This window comes from Biomphalaria glabrata, chromosome 9 (assembly GCF_947242115.1).
Source record: "Biomphalaria glabrata chromosome 9, xgBioGlab47.1, whole genome shotgun sequence".
In the NCBI taxonomy this organism is placed as follows: Eukaryota; Metazoa; Mollusca; class Gastropoda; family Planorbidae; genus Biomphalaria; species Biomphalaria glabrata.
Window position 1 is genome coordinate 11,659,563 of NC_074719.1, and position 20,037 is coordinate 11,679,599.

At 31.2% G+C, this 20,037-nt stretch overlaps 1 protein-coding gene across 1 annotated transcript; it reads left to right on the plus strand.

The window, feature by feature from the left end:
• Window positions 1-117: 117 nt before the first annotated feature.
• LOC106067090 (golgin subfamily A member 1-like) lies at window positions 118-19,748 on the plus strand. Its single transcript, XM_056042862.1, has 21 exons — window positions 118-239; window positions 2,110-2,258; window positions 2,359-2,438; window positions 2,814-2,904; window positions 3,220-3,294; window positions 3,771-3,868; window positions 4,628-4,756; window positions 6,899-7,047; window positions 7,211-7,322; window positions 7,593-7,688; window positions 8,629-8,853; window positions 9,407-9,502; window positions 9,608-9,703; window positions 11,151-11,270; window positions 11,749-11,844; window positions 12,276-12,365; window positions 12,647-12,749; window positions 13,181-13,362; window positions 13,535-13,645; window positions 14,327-14,746; window positions 15,639-19,748. Exons 2-21 carry the CDS (start codon window positions 2,162-2,164, stop codon window positions 15,795-15,797), a joined length of 2,625 nt encoding a protein of 874 aa, XP_055898837.1. The 5' UTR covers window positions 118-239; window positions 2,110-2,161; the 3' UTR covers window positions 15,798-19,748.
• The last annotated feature ends 289 nt before the right edge of the window (window positions 19,749-20,037 follow it).

Sequence of the window (20,037 nt, forward strand, 5' to 3'; positions counted from 1 at the left end):
TACAGTTAAAAATTTGAGAAACAATATAAGACTTTATAATCAAATGCGAATTTTTATAAAGATGTTTACCCATTTCTTGTTGCTACTTCCGGTTTCTAATAGAAAATAATAATACTAATGGCTGAAAATTGATGATGTCTACAATAGTACAATAGTATATAGACTAGTCCGAGAAGTTGTTTGACTTATTTATATGTATACATTACATTCTAAGATCTACATAACTATAACCCACATAAGTATGCTGTCTATTATCTGCTGTTGCTATAAGTCTACTCTTGTCACTTTGGATCTAGATCTCTAATTCTAATAAAATACTAAAATTACTTAGGACTAGATCTAGATTCTAGATCTATCATCTAGTCTAAATTTATAATTAAATAATAATTATTATTTTAATATTTCTAAAACATTAAAAAACTACTAAAAGTAACTACTCTAATATTATTATTAGTAATAAATAGTAGTATATTATAATATATATATACTAAACTAGATCTAGAATTTAGATGTATATAAATACTAAAATAAAAATAGTAAATTACTGTAAATAGATCTTACTGATCTAGATTCTAGATCTAGAATCTAGATTAGTCTCATCTAGAATCTAGATTCTAAGTCATCTAAGACTAAGTCTAAGAAGTAGATCTGATCTACCGACTACTGAGACTTAATGATTAATCATGTAATTATATTACATGGCTCCATTTATAAAGTGCAGTGAATAGTCATCTGCTGAATTTGAAAAAGTCTAAATGTGGCTCAACAAAGATGGCTAAGATCAAAAATGGATTATCATTTTAGGAGTCAGTTATAGAGATCGGGTCTCAATCAAGGAAATCCTATGCCGAGCTGGGAGTTGACACCTTAGTAAGGTTGTGCCAGAGCATCGCATGAGGTTTGCGGGACATGTTCTCCAACAAAATGAATTACGCAAATAAGAGTTGCGATGACATGTAAATACAAGCCATTATGAGGAAAGCGCACACAATCTAATGACTAGGACTAGTAACACTGTCTAAGACCTAAGATGTCTAACTAACTTCGTTAACTTTTAACTAAGACTGAAATAAGATCTTGATAAATGAATAAATGTAGATTTAGATAGATCTAGTATTGTCATAGATCTATATAGATCTAGATCTGTCTACAATCTACATTGTAACATTCTTCCCCTCATTCGTCATTTCTTGAATCTACTACAGTTTAAGTACAGTACAGTACTACACTACTACTAGTGTCAAAGACTCACTACACTAGCCATGATGACTAGTCACTCACTAGTTTTTGTGTCTTCTATTTGTTTTTGTGATTTGTGTCTTATATTTTCTTTATGATGGTCAAATATTACAATCATGAAGAAGACGGTGATTTCTTATGCTTAAAATGAAAATAAAATTATATTGTTAGATGAAAGATCAATAACTACTGATCAATAACCAATGAACCCGATAGTAAGCTTTGCTTCCCTATATATATATAGTCTTGTAAAAAGACTTCCGGATTGTTTCATAATGTTTAGCGTTTTCTTAAACCTTCTTAACCTTTTCTTCATCTTTCTTTTTCTGTCCCTGGTTACATTTTTACCATAATACCTGTTCAAGTCTGTCTAGATGTTTCAGTCTGACACAGTTTAAAATCTTGACCCATATTTCAGATCAGGTTCTTGCACACATACAGAATGTAGCCTGATAACCTGGTCATTTCTCATGCCTTGTTTGTAAAAAAAAATGTTTTACATAATTCGGATGTTCCTTCAGAATTGAAGATAGTTGACTTCCTAGTCCAAACCTCCCGCAGGACGACGGGGGATGGGAGCAGGCAGGGTTTGAACCCTCGACTGTTGATAAATCCGAACGACAGTCCAGCACGCAAACCGCACGACCAGGCAGCCATCCATTGGTTAGCCAAGATGTTTGTGGTCAAGTGTGACACTAGCCTAGCCTGTCTTATCTCATTTATAAATATAAAGGATATATATATAGACAGAACTGCAATAAAAATTTTGTAATTTAACAGTAAAAGAGTAATTTTAGACTTCTTAAACATCACCCCATGTATACGTTTATAATAAAAAAAAATATTTCTGGTCATTTTTTTTCTTTCCAGAATGATTTTCATAGCATCATTTATTTAGTTATTGACTAAAAAAAAAAAGAAAATGTTTGCAAAACTGAAGAAAAAAATTGAGACTGAAGCTGGAACCATTTTATCACCTGAGACTCAAGGAAAAACTTCACTAGGACGTAGAGATTCCAGTATGTCATTTTAATTCTTTTTTTATGTTACTTAAAATGTTCATAATTATATATTATTCACTCTAAACTGAAATTAAATTTCTTACTTTGATTGTGACAGTTTCCAGCCTACCCAGAGCAGGAAGTATTCAGCATCTTGGACCATCTCCGCCAGGCAGTATCACAAGTGAAGATTTATCTGTATGTATAAGCTTAAAATCAAAATTCTTTCCCAACTTTTAGATTTGTTGAAATTAAAACTAATGGAATATTTATTTACTGCTTGAATTTCGGCCAGTATTTAAAAGTGAATTTTGAATTTCAATCAAAAGGTTTAAAGTAGATAAACAGAGCTAGTCACAGTTTTAGACTTTTCCAGTTGACCTTCTTTAACCATAAAGTCACTTTTTTTTTTCACAATTTTAAATTGTCATTGCTCTGATTGAGTCCTACAGGTGATCTTACATATTGTCATAACATTGAAAAAAAAACTATTCTAAAATTTAGAAAAAAATTAAGTGTTCTTGTATGGCATTAGGTAAGTATTTTTTAATGAGCTATAAATATGTCCCATAGATACGTGATGTAAGTAACTTCAGAGATGAACTAGCTGTTTTGTTGCAGAAGAAATCAGAGCAATGTAAAAAGTTGGAAGGAAATATCAGTGGTAAGATTTTATTCACATGGTTTATTGAATAAAACATTGATATAGATGACATAATTTGACATTTGTCTTAGCCGTCAGAAGGATCTTTATTCTTATTGTTTAGAAGCATGTAAGTGGAATCCCATTTATGAAAATATTTTGCATTTATAACAGTAGAATTTTTACAAAACATTTTATATTTATATTTTATGCATTTATATTAATTAATTTATTTATATAAATAAAATAATGCAGAATTTCACATAGTGTCTCTAGAGAATATTTACTAAGTTATTTTTTCTCTTTTTAGTATTAATAAATGTACATTTTTCTTAGATTTAGCAGCACTTGTAAAAGAGAAAACAAAGACTATTGAGAAGCTAGAATCAAGTATCAAACAGCAGGAAGAAGGTAGAGCTACTTAGCATTTGTTCTTCTTATTGCTAAGTGAATAGGATAGAATTTTGTTTAACTTGGTGGGAAGCATGGTCGAGAGGCCAGGTGCGCTTGAACATGGCTTGGCTTATTAGAAGGGGGCTCGAGTTTCGACACCCGACTGGGGCAGAGTTGTGTTTACTGAGCGCCTAAAGGCAGCACGGAAAACCAACTCCTAGATAACCCCCCACCCCCCACTGGTCCACACATGAGATTGGACCAAAAGCGCTCTGAACATGCTATAAACATGAAAGTAGCGCTATATAAAAGCTGTAACAATAACTTTAAAAATTTGATTCCTCTTTGTAAAGTCACCAACAAGAAACTTCAAGAACAGAAAGAAGAATTTGAAGTGTACAGAGATAGATTAATAGAAGGTTATCAGACTGATAAGCTCAAACTAGACAAGGTTAGTTAATAATAACTTAAAAATTTGATTCCTCTTTGTAAAGTCACCAACAAGAAGCTACAAGAACAGAAAGAAGAATTTGAGGTGTACAGAGATAAATTAATAGAAGGTTATCAGACTGACAAGCTCAAACTAGACAAGGTAATTTATATTTTATATACATAATTTTGTTAAAAGTGAATCAGCGTGTTTGCGGTACAAATTTTTCTTATTGTCACGACATAGTTATTTCTGTATTCATTAACATTTGATGTACTTTCCATGTAATAAAATTAGCTACCTAAAATATTTTAGATTTAATTCAAAGCTGTTTTCCCCGTAACTAATATATTTAAAGTTGGGTTTCATAGCTAAGTCATATTCGTTTCTAAACTCTTGAAGAACGAAAACAACATTTTGTGGTTTCAACTTTATAACAACTTTGTTTAAAAGAATAGGCTCAGTTTCATGTGATTAGTTTTGGAAAATCATTTCTAAAAATATGCATAATCTTTTTTATTTAATAGTTCTGTTTCCATAAATAGCTTATAAAATTTCTTTTATCAACAGTGTTAGCAAGCCTAGTCTTAAATATTGTAGTCACTGTCTATTATACAAAGTAACTATATAGTAATTAAACAGATTCTGTAGGGTGGACATTTTATTTTCATTGCAGATAGTTAATTATATGGGTTGAACATTTGTGTGTTGTTTTTGAATGTAGACTTTATATTTATATGTGGGATGTGTACAATTAATATATATGTTTGCACCTGTAGTAGCTAGCTCCTCTCTACCATGCTTCTATAATTCTTACATCAAAACCATAAGAAGCCAGTCATATAGTCTAAACAAAACACAGCGTACAGCTAGCCTTAGAGGTATAAAAGCAAATTGCAGGACATTGACTTAAACTTTCAGGACAAAACTGAGCTTCTAGAAAAACTAGCAGACGCAGAGAAATTTCGAGCTCTGTACTTCAAGAGAGAAGAGGAGAGCGATGAGTTTGAAGGTCTAGCGACACAAGAGTTGTCGAAGATCAAACACTTGGTAGATAATGTTTTCTGTAGCTTCTCCTTTAGTTACATTGTATTCACCAGCAGGAATGTGGGTTTTGTTATTTACTTGTGTTATTGTATTGTTATATTAACTGGTTTTGGTGGATTGCTACTTGTTTCAGTACTTTTTTTATGAATATTGTGTGCAGTACAGTCTTGGCTATCTCCGTCTAATGAAAAGTTATGTATCTAATGCTAAAATATTTCAGGTTATGGTAATAGACCTCGGATCAGACATTCCTGATACTCTTTAAAACATAAATCACCAAACACAATAAAGAGGTAGCAGTACTTTTTTCGTCCTGTTACCTTTTATAGACGAGGTCTATTTTGGGTTGGACAGGTACATACAAGAATCTTTTATGAGATTGACTTTTAGAATTATTTTAAATCTTAAGGATAAAAATGCTATTTTGCTATTGTCAACTATTGATTTAGCTTAAGAATCAGAATATGTGCAGATAAATTTTAAATAATCAAAATGGGAATGATTGTTGCTACCTATTAAGCTATAAATAATTTATGTACTGGTAGCGAAAAATCTCTAATAAATCTTTATACACTGTCATATATTTTTTAAATTTTCCTGGCTTAAAGTATCATTTAACTATCTAGATCAAGTATATATGGGTAACAGTTTATAGTACTTTCAATACTATGTAGAACACAGCCAAAGTGAAGAAATATAAAAACTTCTAATCTTCAAAAAAATAGTTGTTTTTTAAATTCTCTATACATGCTAAGTAATACAAAATAATGATGTGCAAGCTATTTTGTATCAAATTTATAAAAGTGTCCAGGATGTTGTCTTTTAATTTTAAGTTAGGGTAAAAGTCTAAAATAAAATCTCTAGTCAGATATAGGATTTAAACATAATTTTTTAAATGCTTTAAAAAGATATGAAATAGTTGTTTTTTCTTCTAATATTTTTCTTTTAAAAATTCTAAAGAAAAAAGATCCATGGTATTATTATAAATTTTATGAATTTAAGACTGTACTGTATTATCAATATTCTGAACTATTTTAGTTTCCTGTAAATTTATTGGTGGATTCCCAGCATGCTAGAGCACCATCAGGTTGAAGAAACACTTGCTTTTATAAAGCATGGCCAACACTGGGGAAAAGTGTTTGTAATCATAATTAGCTCACTGTCTTGAAATGCTACCTATGTCAACATTCACACAACAGAAATATTCATTCCCACCATACTATGCATGGCTGGGTAATGCATCCTACAAAAAAAAATGTAATTTAAATATGTTATTTTTTAATTCTTTCAGAGCACTACTTTAGTTTCATTATTCTATTACAGTTTAATTTGTATTCAAAGAGATTCCCAAGCGAACTATAATAACAAAGAAATTTTTTTTTACTATTATTTAAGTTTGAAATTGAAATATGCTATTTGATATATATATATATATTTTCTGTTATCGTCAGTACACTAAGGATGCTCCATTATTAGAATGTGTGTGTTTTTATGATGTATTTGTTTTGGTGATGGTGTTATCTAATGGTCAGACAAACAGTTGACTGGTTTTATACTCATTTTACTAACATTTTTAGTGTCCTGGATTTTAGAAAATAACTCAGATGAGGAATCAGTCTATTAAACTCAGATGAGGATCAGTGTATTACCTAATAAAAGAAAGACTTAGCTATCTCAGAATCAATAATTTAGTTTTTGTGGCAATTTTTTCTTTCATGTCATGTACAGGAAACCAAAGTACCAAAACAATAGTTGTTTAAAAAAAAATATTTGAGTAAATAATATAATACTGTAATTTCTTTGTGTGTAATTTTACTAAGTCAATTTTAATGATTCATTTGTACAATAAAAGTAAATGTCTGAATAAGGTTTATTTATTTATTACTGAAAAGTTTTGAGTTGATCTGAAAGTTGCTTCTTTATATATTAAACAAATCTGAGCCAGTTTTTTTAGTAAATCAGACACAAATCTTAACTGGTGATAGAAAATTGTATACCAAACATATTTTTAGCTAGATGCTTCAATTGGAGTTTAGCAAGTCTTACCTGTAATTCTTTCTTGCCAGGATGTTTACAATACACAAGATAATTTATATTGAACATATCTGGTTTTATATAATTTGCATATTTTAATCTAATTTCCAGCTGTTGAATACAGAGGAAGCTCTAAATGCTTGCCGCAATGAACTAGAAACTAAATCACGCCAGTGTCATGCAGCTGAAACTCAGGTAGAAAGGTTAACAGATGAGTTAGCTCCCTTAAAACAGAAGTTGGCCATTCTGGAAGCTGATAAGTAGGTTTAACGATATAATTTTCCTTGTACATTTAGTTTGGCAATGTTTTGTTAACTTAACATTTAGCGAATGTAACTTGACGCTAATCTTAACCTCAAAATTTTATTTTATATTTTGTTTGAAAGGAAAAGGTAAAATGCATTGTTTGACTCTTTACTTTAGTATGAAGTTGAAGGAAGAAACTGCAGAAAGAGCAGAGTTGGTGATATCACTGAGTAAAGACAAGTCAGCCTTTGACAAGAGACTTGATGAACTCAATAAAGAGATGTTAGAGGTATGTGCTCACTAAGCGGTTTGCAACTAATAACATAAAGGCTTAATTATATTACAAGCTTAAGACTTCACTTTGTTAACAATATTGAATATACAATTTTTGTTTCTGTTTTAGACTTCTGTTATGTAATCATGGAAGAATTACAATATGTACAATTAATACAATTAGTTGACTAGTGTTGACTTTTAATTGTTTCAGTGTCATTTTTTTTAATTTTCTTGGTTTATTCTTAACAGAAATATTTTTCTGAAATATATGCGTCTTTTACAGAAACAGAACCAGCTGTCCAAACTTCAAGAGCAATATTCAGACATGGATGGTGAATATAAAACATTTTTACGTAATTCAGATCTTCAGAGAAATAAGGTGAATAATTTTTTTTAAAACAAGTTTTATATATTCACTCTCAGCTTATCCTAAAAAAAATCTTTATTTTAGTTAGTTTATATCAGTTTATATCATTTCTCTGATTAATAAACAAGTATCAAAAAGTAAGGTCCATGTGAAATGTAATGTTCTATGGTAGACATTTCATGCTAACTGATGACCAGATGCATGGAGATTGGGAAACTGCTATGTGGGTGACATTGTTCTGACCATAGCAAATGCCCAGGCATTCATCTCATTTCCATGAGAAGAGCAATGGTCATTTTGAGACTGAAGGAGGCCATACCATGACTCAAGGTTTTTTCTCATATTTTTTGTTTTTAGCGTCTCTCTTGAGGAAAGGCCATTATTGGTTTTCTGCTGTCTCTCTGTCTTTCAGGTTTATATCTCAAAAACTTTAAAGTTGAATGGAAAATTCTATTTCACCATTGTCCATATTATACCGGTGCTCAAAATAGATTCAGCAACTACTTTTGGTCTTCTAAGAGGGAAGGATTTGTTTTTAAAATGAAATATGCTAACATCTTTTTTTTTTTGCTTAAGACATGCAAAGTATTTTTTGAAACATTGAAACCAGCCCAATATAATTATACTACTGCATAGCAATCAATGGGTTGCAATGAGAAGGAAAGTAATGACACTGTTTGGTCTTCTTTAACATTTTAGTATTTGTGAAATAAATCTCGAATGTAAGCCATAAGATATGTTCAGTGTGTGTCATTAGAGGTAGCAGCTACTTTTATTTGTATTTTAGAAAAAAGCAGAAGTAAAATTTCACTAACATTCACTTTGTTTAAAAATAGTCTGGTAGTATTAGAGCCTTATGACTTTTTCTGTTAAATGATCAAAGAAAAGAACTTTTTCTTCCTCTAAGACTCTAACTGATAATTAACCACTATTTCTTTCCTTTGTTTATCAGACCAGCAAGCTTTTAGAAGAGAAAGAAGATAAGATTGATGGACTGCTAGAGCGAGTGAAAGTCTTAGAGCAGAGACTGGCTGACTCAGGTCTCTCTGGAGATGAGCGTACAAGTGCCCTGAATGCTGAGAGAGAAAGTCTGGAGAAGAAACTTGAAGAAGCCAGGCAACAGTTGACAGAGGTGAAATCTACCTGGAGTGACAAGATCAGTCAGTTAGAACATCAGGTACGAACAAGCATCTTGTAAGAGAAAGAATGTATTTGAAGTCATACTATTGTAATTTAAAGCTAAAAACAACCCATTTTACCAAAGCATTTCTGAGGTGGAGGAAATATTTAAACAAAATTAGACAAAATGTTTGGACTTAAAATCAAAACAAACAAAAAAAGATGCTACTTTGTTATAAAGTTTATGTATATGTTTTATTTAACATTCTGCAAATCCTGTCCCATAGTCTAATGGAGTGTTGGAGCACCGTAAGTGTCCTGTTGACCATGTCCTCATTTCTTCTCTTATCCAATGAGATTTACGGTTTCGGCCACATTGCTGTTGTCTGTCCACCAATTTTATTGCTATTCGCTATTTTTTAAAATATAAAATAGCTATGTGATCATACTTTAAGTAATTTCAAATTATCAGTAGATTATAGCAAAACCCAATAGTTCTTTGGATCCTGTGTGTGGTAATGATGATAATCAGTTTATGATTAATTCTGTTGTTTTTTTTAAAGCATTTTCTTTCATCCCACATTTTACTCTCATCCTATTTTTTTTTTCAGATTTCCAACTTAAATGCTAAAATTGTTGAAGACAGTGAAGATTTAGCTAACAACCAGAAGTTTACAGAGCAGATGAGAACTAGCTACAATAAACAAGTAAGTATACACTTTGTTTTACAGAGATGAAAATTGGTGTAAACTTATAACTATTAAAGTAAATCATTTTTTAATCTTTTAAACTTTGATTTGAAATGTTTTCAGATAGAAGATTTACATGCGAAATTGGAGGATGCTGAAAATCGAGCATTAGAAAATTTAGAGTTGACCTCATCCAAAAGTTTTCATTATGAAAAACAGGTGAGATTTTATTATACCTGGTATCTTTCATCTTGGATGGCTGCCTGGTCGTGCGGTTTGCGCACTGGACTGTCGTTTGGATTTATCGATGGTCCCGGGTTCAAACTCTGCCCGCTCCCATCCCCCGTGGTCCTGCAGGAGGTTTGGACTAGGAAGTAAACTATCTTCAACTCTGAAGGAACATCCGAAATATGTAAAACATTTTACAACTTTAAACCCAAAAGTAACAGACTAATACATGAAATACTTATTTACTTGAAGGATGGGCAATTAATTGCTTTTGATTACGGATAGTCTCAGCCATAAAACTGTCATATAAACTCAGGATGCCAGATTAGGCAAATTGCATGTTATGGACAGATTAATTTAAAACACATTTGTGGTAATAGTGTTATAAAATGAAGTGTAAAGTAAAAAGCTAGCTACTTATGATCACTTAAGCTTTTATATGACATAGACCAAAAAAGCCATACCAGTGGCGCTACAGCCCATGATGGGTTCTCGTCTGCCTCAGCACATCATTCAGATCTCTCCTGAGCCTTTTGTCTCACCGCCTGAGCTCCAAGTTGTCAAAGATTGGCCCCCACATCATCAATACATTGTACTTGGTCTGCCTTTGATTTGCCTGCCTTTTGGTTTACTATTTTCGTTCCTCTGTTCTCTGACGTTCTTTCAAGGTGACCTGCCCCACTTAGTCTGTTTTTTTTATTTCTGTCACTATCAGTGAATCTTCATACAATTGATATATCCCATGCCTAGTGTGTGTCCTCCACTCAGTTTCCTCTTGTATAGCACTATAGATGTGAACTACTTTAATAAAATATTACCTCCTAACAACTTAAAAAAAAAACTTGTCATAAACTTGTCAGAGCCCAGGAAATACATAATAAATACTCATTCTTGTCTACCTATAGCAAAACAAAACACCCAAAAAGCACAGTATCCTATACTGAGAACTTATTAAATAATGTATATATAATACCCTGTCCAAAAATATTTGAGCACCACCGGTGATCCTCCTACCACTTCTCTCCATGCTTCTCTCTTTCGAGCATCCTTAAATCTCTTGTTAGCATATCCTGACTCTTCTATAATTGGCTTTTTTTTCTTCTCACTAGCCACTCCATCATAGATTTCTTATTAATATTGAATGAAAAACTAAATAAAAATTTGATTAAAAAAAATATCTTCTAGCCAAGGATATATTCAGTCATCATTTCTTTCTCAAACAATTGCTATGATCAAAAACAATGTTTTCTAAACCTGTTTCTCACAGACTACTTAGTTCTTCCCTTTTTAATCCACATAGTCAACACACCACATTGCTCTTAAAAAACTTTGTCAGGTAGAGAGTATTTATTTGTGGAAAGGAAAGATGAATCTTTAAGCGAAAATTGTCTTGCGATGTTTCTGCATTCCTATATGACTACCACTTTCTTATTTTTAGATTGATGGGTTGGAGACAGAGTTGAACAAACAAAAGCTTTTAGTGTCTACATTACAAGAGAATATTACTGAGCTAGAAACACAGAAACTGAAGAGGAATGAAGAATCTGAGAAAACTATTGTAAGTCTCTTGTAATTTTGTTTATAGATTTGTTATTCTGTATCAATATTTTCCCTCAGACAACTGGATGCAAAACTCCAACAATTGTTTTAGGCTTTAATATATAAATATAAATATATATTTATTTTTACAGCAGACTGTTTAAAAATATTCATAGAAACTGCTATGTACTTAGAACTGATGCTATCTAAATTATTTTCAAAGCTTTTTTTTTTATGCATGTAATTTTTGGTCGAATTTTTACTTCAAAATATAAAAGTATAGAAATATAATTTTAATAAACTAATACAACCCACTATTTTCCTTAGGGAAAATAAAGATTATAAATGTTATTTGCTAGATACAAATCATAAGCTCATACATTTTCTCTCTATCCATTTAACATTGGGCCGCAGTATTCTTAGCATAAAATCTACATTAACTTAAAAGAATGTTTTGAATGTTGTAAGAATGCGCTTCTATCTTCTATTTTCTCCAGTCTGACTTGAAGCAACAAATTGTGGAACTAAAAAACAAAGAAACAAACCTTTTGGATGAAGTGCAGAATCTTAAGAATGAAATAGACAAATTATTGGTAAGATTACAATAGTTAAAATGTGGATGTACATTATTTATTAGTGCTATGAAGACTTCATGTATACTGTGTGCAATCTTTATTAGATTTCCTTCTTTTTCATCCTTATAATTAATGAAATAATTTGAGTTTTAGTACTTATTGATAAAAAGAAAAGTTAATTAACTGTCTAGCTCCTCAGTGCAATTATAAAAAGTTATCTTCCAGGGCACTTCATATTTTTGAAAAATCTTTAAATATATTAAATTTAGAAGGTTAACAGGCACATTTACACATTTCATATATGCTTTTAATTTTGATTATTGTGATAATTATACATATATATTATATATACATTATCATATTCAGCTATAGTTGTCCCTTTTTTTAATTATTTTTCTTTACTTATCCATTATATATAAAAAAGACTAATTCTTCATTCTATTTTACAGAAAGATAGTTCAGATAAAGATCTACATATTCAATCTCTACTGGACCAAATACAACAAAAGGAAAATGACTTTATACTTCAGAATCATTCAGTGAGATTTTTTTCCTTATATCTTTGTTACAAGTACTTCAAATAAAAGAGTTTCATGTTGATAATGATTTTAACATTTTTCCTCTTTAATCAAAATCAATTTTCAATTGGGTAAACAGTTCAGCTCAAATTGCATAAGATTCTTGCTAATTTGTTCAGCATTCATGTCTTTTAAAATGTAATTTCTACTGAAAAAGGAGCATATTTTCATTTGTTTGTAAAAAAAAAAATGTATTTGTAACAGTCTACTAAATTATATATTTATGACTATATTTTATCTAGAATTCCAATTTACAAGAACAGTTAGTCACCTTAGGAAATGATGTGGACAGACTGCAATTAGACAAACAGGAACTCAAGACAAACTTAACAACTGCTGAGAATGGTAAATAATAAATTGATATGCAATTCGGTTTGTTCTTATTTCTGCTTTGTTATTTTTTTTTTACATTGCAGATTAAATCTATCGATTGTTATAGATGTTAAAGGATGAGAATCTCTGTATTAAGGGGGCATGGTGGCTGAGTGGTTAAGCGCTTGGTTTCCGAACCTGGGGTCCTGGGTTTGTATCAAAGTGAAGATTGTGATTATGAATTTCTGGACTATTTGGGGGCTTCTGAGTCCACCATAGAAATGGTTGACCTTAACATCATCTGCCCTCTAGACCGCATGGTCTGAAAGGAGAACTTTTACACATGACACCCTCCTTGTTAACTGTGGGCTGCAGAAACAGTTGACCTTAACATCATCTGCCCCATAAATTGCAAGATCTGAAAAGGAAACGTTACTTACTCTTTCTTATTCCTTTGATCTCAGAGAAAGAGAAGCTACTTGAGAGAACTGCTGACCTGCTGAAAGAAAGAGAAAACTTGCAATCCATCAACTCAAACCTCAAATCAGAATATGAAAGAGCTCTGGAAATGAAGTCTCAGACTATTGAATCATTACAGAGAACAGAAGCCGGACTCAGACAGAAACTAGACTCTCTAGAGAGACAGGTGCTGGAATGAATTGCTATAAAAACATTTTAACTAGCTTGCATTTTTTTCTTTTCATTTCATGTTCTAAAACAGACTTTATGGAAAACAATTATTTGTGATTTTGTACATTTTAATATCATTGTATTATTATCCATGCCTTAAAGTTTGATTCCTTTGTTTTTTTCCTCAGATTGAACAAAGTGAGTTGAGTAAAGCTGAGTCTGGTTTGTATTCCAGTAGGATTGATGAAATGAGTGAAATGATTTCCTCACTACAGAATCAGTTGGCAGATAAAAACAGGGTAGAGTTTAAGAGTACATTTTTTATCTATTTTAACTCTTTCAGTGCAAATTATTTCTTTCAGTGCAAATTATTTCTTTCAGTGCAAATTATTTTGATGGAGAAAAAAAGAGTTTTCTGGGACAAAAAATTTCAAAATTAACTTTCAACTTAGCACGGAAAATTGAAATATATAAAAAAATTCATTAAAAAATTGATAGTTGGAAAGATTTAACCTTTTAATTAAATATTTTATCCATAAATATTAAAAAATCACAAAACCTAAACCCATTTAATCACTTAAAATTTGATAAAAGATGAACAAATGCACTAAGAAATTTTATTATTAACATTTTTCAGATACCTGGAAATAAACTAAAACTAAAAAAGAGATATCACTAACGCAGTGTTCTTTTTTTTTTTTAAAACATGTTTGTCCTGCATCCAATTTACTACCAAAACAAAGAACAATCACTCTCATATCCAGAAAATAAAATTTAAAAAGGGAGAATAATAAGCTTAACATAAAAAATAAAGTGAAATAAATATATACCAAGTTAATCGCTGAGAGTAACTCCACACTCACCAGCGCTAGCTGAAAGAGTTAATACCTTAATTCTATTATTAAACTTCAATTTTGCTCTATTTTCATTATTAAAGTCAGAATACAAAATTTAGAATCTATTTATCCCTGCCTTTGCAGACAGTGAAGAAACAAGAACAGACAATCAAAGATCTAAGGACCACTCTACAACGTGAGCTTAAAGTTCAAACAGTTCCTAGTGAAGATGGGCTCGACCAGACTACCAATAACACTGTCACCTCATCGCCTGCCATCGCTCGTAAATATGACAGTTACCAACAGCAGCACTCTCAGCAGAACCAGGCCGGTGTGACAAGTAGCAGCCGCACAGCTACTAACCCAGCTCCAGCTGTACTTTCCCTCCAGACTTCCTCCTCCAATATGGTGACAGTGACATCGTCGTCCTCATCTGTGCCAGGGAGTCCCCATGATGCCATGCTGGCCCACTCGACAATAGTAAAAAGAGAACTAGACAAAGATGTTAATTTTTTATACTTAAAGCATGTGGTCTTGAAATTCATGCTTAGTCGAGAGTCAGAAGTAAGTGTCCGACAAACTTCATTTCAAACTTATGCTTAACACATTATACTCGTGTTGTTGTTTTTTACGGTGGATATTTAGTACTTATAAGATTCTTAACCCGTATGAAGATTCAAACGGTATTAAAAAAACCTTCTGTATTTTCAACATCAAATAAATTACTTGATTAGAAGTAAGTGTATACTCTTACTTACTACATGAATTTGCTGCATTTGTATGTTTAATCTATTTCCATAAGTAAAGTAAAGTTCCCCTTTCAAACCTTGTGATCTATGGGGCAGATAATGTAAAGGTCATCTGTTTCTGTGGCCCACATCTAATGAGGGTGTCATGGGGCCAACAGAAGGACCAACTGTTTTTACTTTTCCCCTACTAATGTCAGGTACCCATTAGAGCTGCATGGACTCATTGGTGTCTTAAAGATCCTGAAATTGAAGATCAAAGTCTTCACTAGGATTCAAACCCAGGACCCTCGGTTGTAGAGATAGTTTTTAAGTGGCTGATAGTGAACGCATAATTGTGACAACATTAATTCAAAGCGAGACTGTAGCTTAGATAGATTAAACAGACAGTTGAGACTAGGCTTTCATAGAGGTAACATTTTGCATGATAGTGACTGAGACTAGACTGTTCCCGTTATGAATTAAACAGTTATACTTCTTTATACACCTATTGGTTGTTCACTCTATTTCTGAAGTTATGTTATTGATCTGGACTGACTAGTAATCTGACGTGTACAGTAACATGCAACCTATTTGCTGAACAGTACCAATCATACAGACGCAAGTTAGACATACATCTCTACACGGTTCAGAAGACATGTTTACCACTTAGCCACTGCACCTCCTTTTTCTGTTTCCATAATTTTATTTTAAAAATGTGTCTATTTCAGGCCATTCAACTGATCAAAGCTGTCTCCATGCTGCTCAACTTTTCACATCAAGAACAGCAACTCATCAAGGAAACATTAGAATGGAAGATGTCTTGGTTTGGGCACCGGCCTCCCTTAGGCAAAGGACAGACATCAAAGGTTATTCCACCCACATTATAGCACAGAGCAATGTGTTTAGTCCCTTTCATTCAACTCATTTATATAGGTCATAGTTGTAAAGTGTACATACATTATTTATTTGTGCTATGAAGACTTGAACTTGTGTGCAATCTTTATGTTCCCCTCTGTTCATGAAACTAAAGTTTGTTGGGTTTTTTTTTAATTTATAGTTCCTTTTTGAAATCAGTTTACTGAATTTTTATAGAACTCATGGAAATATTAATAACTATTACAAACATATAATATACTTATATATAAAAGCATTGTAAGAACATAAAGTTTATTTTTGTTTTAAACTATACAACAGTTTCCCTGTAGTGACAGCACTGAGCTTATGATATAGTATGTAGGGGGGGGGGGGGGGGGTATGAAAATCACTCAAACAAAAATGTCATTCAAATTTTTGTTGACCAATTTCACTCTTAATGTAGACAAATTTATTTAAGGTCAAATAAACTACATCTTGTTTAAGAAGCTAGTTTAATTTTATTTTTTTAATATATTAGTGTAATGCAATATAGCTATATTTTTCAATTGATAAATATTGACTAGGTCAGTTGTTAAGAATAAATTTTCTTATAGTTAACAATAGTTGTTACTCTGTATAGCAGATATAATTTATTGTTGAACATCTCTAAATTAACTCTTTTTTTAATTGAATGCCTAGTTTGTTTTAGTGATTTGTCCAGCCTAGGCTTTTTTTTTTTAAATGTAACATGCTTGACCTTGCATTTTGTTGCAAAAAAAAAAAAAGCCTCTGAAGAAGTAAAGGTGAAGTAGCCCTGTTAAGTTTAATCAATATGTGGGGGTGTGTGGCATAAACCACTTTGATACCTATCAAGGGGGATTGAGTTGAAACCCCAACGTGAGCTGATTTATGATTTCTGAGCTCCAGAAGTCAGCATGGAAACCTGCCAGTAGCCACTCTCCCCACTGGTCCATAAAAGAAATTGGACCATAACACACTGAGCAGCCGAAAGCAATTAAATTTTTTAAAACAATAGGATAAACCTGTCATGAGAAGTAAACTGCTTGGATTATTGTGAGATGTAGTGGATACAAAATATTTTAAAATATTATTCCTTTTTTTTTTTTTTACCTTCTGCCCTGGCTGTAGATAAATTATGTGCCTTATTAGTGATAGTGTCAATAGCTTTGGAAATATTAAGATATTAATGAAGTTTAAAATTTTTTTTAATGCAATGAGAGATGAAAATACCTTCTATAGAACTAATAAAACAGTTGATATTAATAAAGCTAGGAAAGTTGCAGTCATTATTTGTATTTGTAAATGTGGATGTTTGATACATGATCCATAATGTCATAACTGACTAATATGCCCTTTTTTTAATCATTGACACTCGCTTCTGAAAAATTCACCAACATTTATAAAAGCACATCATTGTGTCCTATAATATCCATTTGATATGCAGATAAGGAAACTTGTACTCTTGATTATTGTGTTGACTTCCTTGTTTATTGTGTTGGTTATGTCCCATATTAATTGAAAACTCCGCTGCCTCTTTATTCATGTGATTTTGTTGCTATTGGAATTTACTATACAACTATTATGTGGGTCCCATGACATAAACTTGTATTACTTGTACTAAATCAATCATTCAATCATTTTCTGGTTTATTTGTTTAAGACTGCAAGTCTGCTGTGTTACTATATTTTACTTTGTATGCAAGCTTAACGTTTTAATAGATGTTACAACTGATATACCACACAAAGGTCGCTGTCATGTGATGGCAACTATATTTACTGCTTAGATCTTCCACTGCTCTTCAATTCCATTTACCCTTCTTATATCTAGTTTTCTGAAAGACTTTAAAAAGTGTTTTTTTAAGAAATCATTTATAAGTCAACTAGTTAATGAAGTAATTTATAATCAACATAGTAAAACTCAAGTTTTGTGACATTGACCCTTGAAACATGCATGTTTGCAAAGCTGATAGCAATTTTAATGCAAGTGATTATTAAAAAATGGTATCGATCTGTTCCTCTTAGCTATCTATCATAAACTATAAACTTAATATATTTTTTAAAAAACATATTCTTTTATCTCATTTAACCTAATTTCATTATTTTTGTCAATCTAAAGACAGTTAAAACAATTTAAATACTTAGATATGGAACTTTTAATTTTTTTTACATTAGCAAACATTAGGTTTCATTCTCTAAACATTGTCATATACCAGTATATATACATATAGACAGAGATTTGTTTTTGGTAAATTGTATTTTTTCACCAAGATATATGGTACAGTACTATTTATTGTACTGTCTGTATCTTTACAGATTGGAGTAATCATTCCGATTTGGAATAAGGTGTCATGATTATTTCTTAGTCTAATTGATTGAGATTGTTTTTAAAAGCCATTTTGGTTGAACATATCTAGCAGGGGAATTTCTAACATTTGTGTTGTGATTGTCAAGTTTTTTTTTGTTATTTAAACACAATCATTACTGTTCAACTATTAAAGTAAAATATCTTTTTAATTTTTTTTTAAATTTTTCTTTTTTTTTTTCATTTTGTTGTTAAACCTGTGCCATTGTTTTTCTTTAAAGGATGTTCAGATTAAAAAAAAAAATTATGATTTTTTATAATAAGGTTGTGAAAAATGTTCAGTATAGAAGTCAACATACTGGAATGCAACTTACCTGGTCATTGATTTGTTCATACAATTGAATCATTATTTTAGATCACATCACATGACTAATACGGGAAATTCGCTTAATAGATGTTGAGAGGACTAAGTCAACAGTGATGTACACAAAACCTGACTGAAAACCTATTGAGACAGCCTGGTCTAACAGAGCCTGACTGAAAACATATTGAGACAGCCTGGCCTAACAGAGCCTGGCTCACATTTGAGTTGCAAGAGTTGAAAGGAATTCATTGCTTATAATTCATCTTTTTTTTTTTTGTCACAAAAAATTCTTTTAAAAAAATCTTCTCCAAATTTATAAATTAGCAAATGTCTTCATTTGGTTAGTGATATCTTTTTTTTAATTAATGTGTTTAGAAATGGATGTTTTGGGTCATGCATTATAATAAGTCAAACACTGCCTTAGTACTATGCACAAACATGTAAATTTCTTTTTTTTTTTCCTAGGCTGTCTCTTCAGTTGTTGCTATTATTATTATTATTATTAGAATTTTTTCTCTATTTATTTGCAGCTAATAATAATAATAAGTTTCAGTTTGTACTTCAAAAACTCAATCTGGACAACAGAAATATTCTCAATGTTTATAGTCAGAAATTCTGAATGATTGAATATATTATAATGAGAGATTTGAGATTGGACGTTATTAAAACCATATAGTTTAATTTCTCATTTGATTTAGATGATAGTTTTATTACTACTATTTATGGTGCTGCTTTTTTTTTCTATGTTTTATTGTAATGTCTACACTTTAGTTACTTATATATCATATATTTTTGAAGAAATGTAGAGATTTTTTTTATACAAGGGCATAATTTAAAAGTTTTTAGTGATGTATCTGTGATTTAAAGAGTTTAAACATGTGTATTACAAATGTAGCTGAAAGACTCGATGTAACAGCTTTACCTGTCCTGGAGCACTATAACTGCTATGTGAAAAAAAAAAAATTCTCCACCTTCCAAACAGTACAGCTTTTTTTTTTCTGATGTATAATTTTTTAGAGAATTAGGAAAATTTAAACAGAACTAGCATTTTTTTTTATTCTTGTATTAATTTGTTTAAAAAAAAAAAATTCTCCTGTCTTTGCTTTTTTCCCCACCTCTAGTCAACATTGTATCAACATAATTACCTATTTGTTACTGAAAAAATTAGTATTACACTGTTTGTAATACTGTGTGTGTTAGTCTATACATTCTGGGTTACTTCTGTGGTCACATGGCTTGTTTCATTCATTCAATGGGGTTTTGTTCTATAAACCTAATAAACACATGATTACCATAAGCTCTTGTCATTTATTCTTTTTTTTTATTATTGAATTGAATTTTTCTTAAAGGAGAATCAATATACTTTTTTTTTTCTTGAAATTAAGTTTGAATGAAAAGAATTGTTGTGGATTAGATAAAGTTCTTTGACACAGCCATTATAAAGGAACTTATAATTTTAGTCACTGTTCCCCTTTCAGACCTTACACTCTATGGGTCAGATGATGTAAAGATCATCTGTTTCTGTGGCCCACGGTTAACGAGGGTGTCATGTGGCCAGCGAAACGACCAATCGATTTTACTTTTCC

What these genes read in the sequence shown, in the direction of transcription:
- LOC106067090 (XM_056042862.1), top strand. Translation starts at nt 2,162, where the DNA reads ATGTTTGCAAAACTGAAGAAAAAAATTGAGACTGAAGCTGGAACCATT. An exon ending in TCACAAGTGAAGATTTATCT is followed by an intron (nt 2,439 to 2,813) that starts GTATGTATAAGC and finishes TATGTCCCATAG; the next exon opens with ATACGTGATGTAAGTAACTT. An exon ending in GTTGGAAGGAAATATCAGTG is followed by an intron (nt 2,905 to 3,219) that starts GTAAGATTTTAT and finishes CATTTTTCTTAG; the next exon opens with ATTTAGCAGCACTTGTAAAA.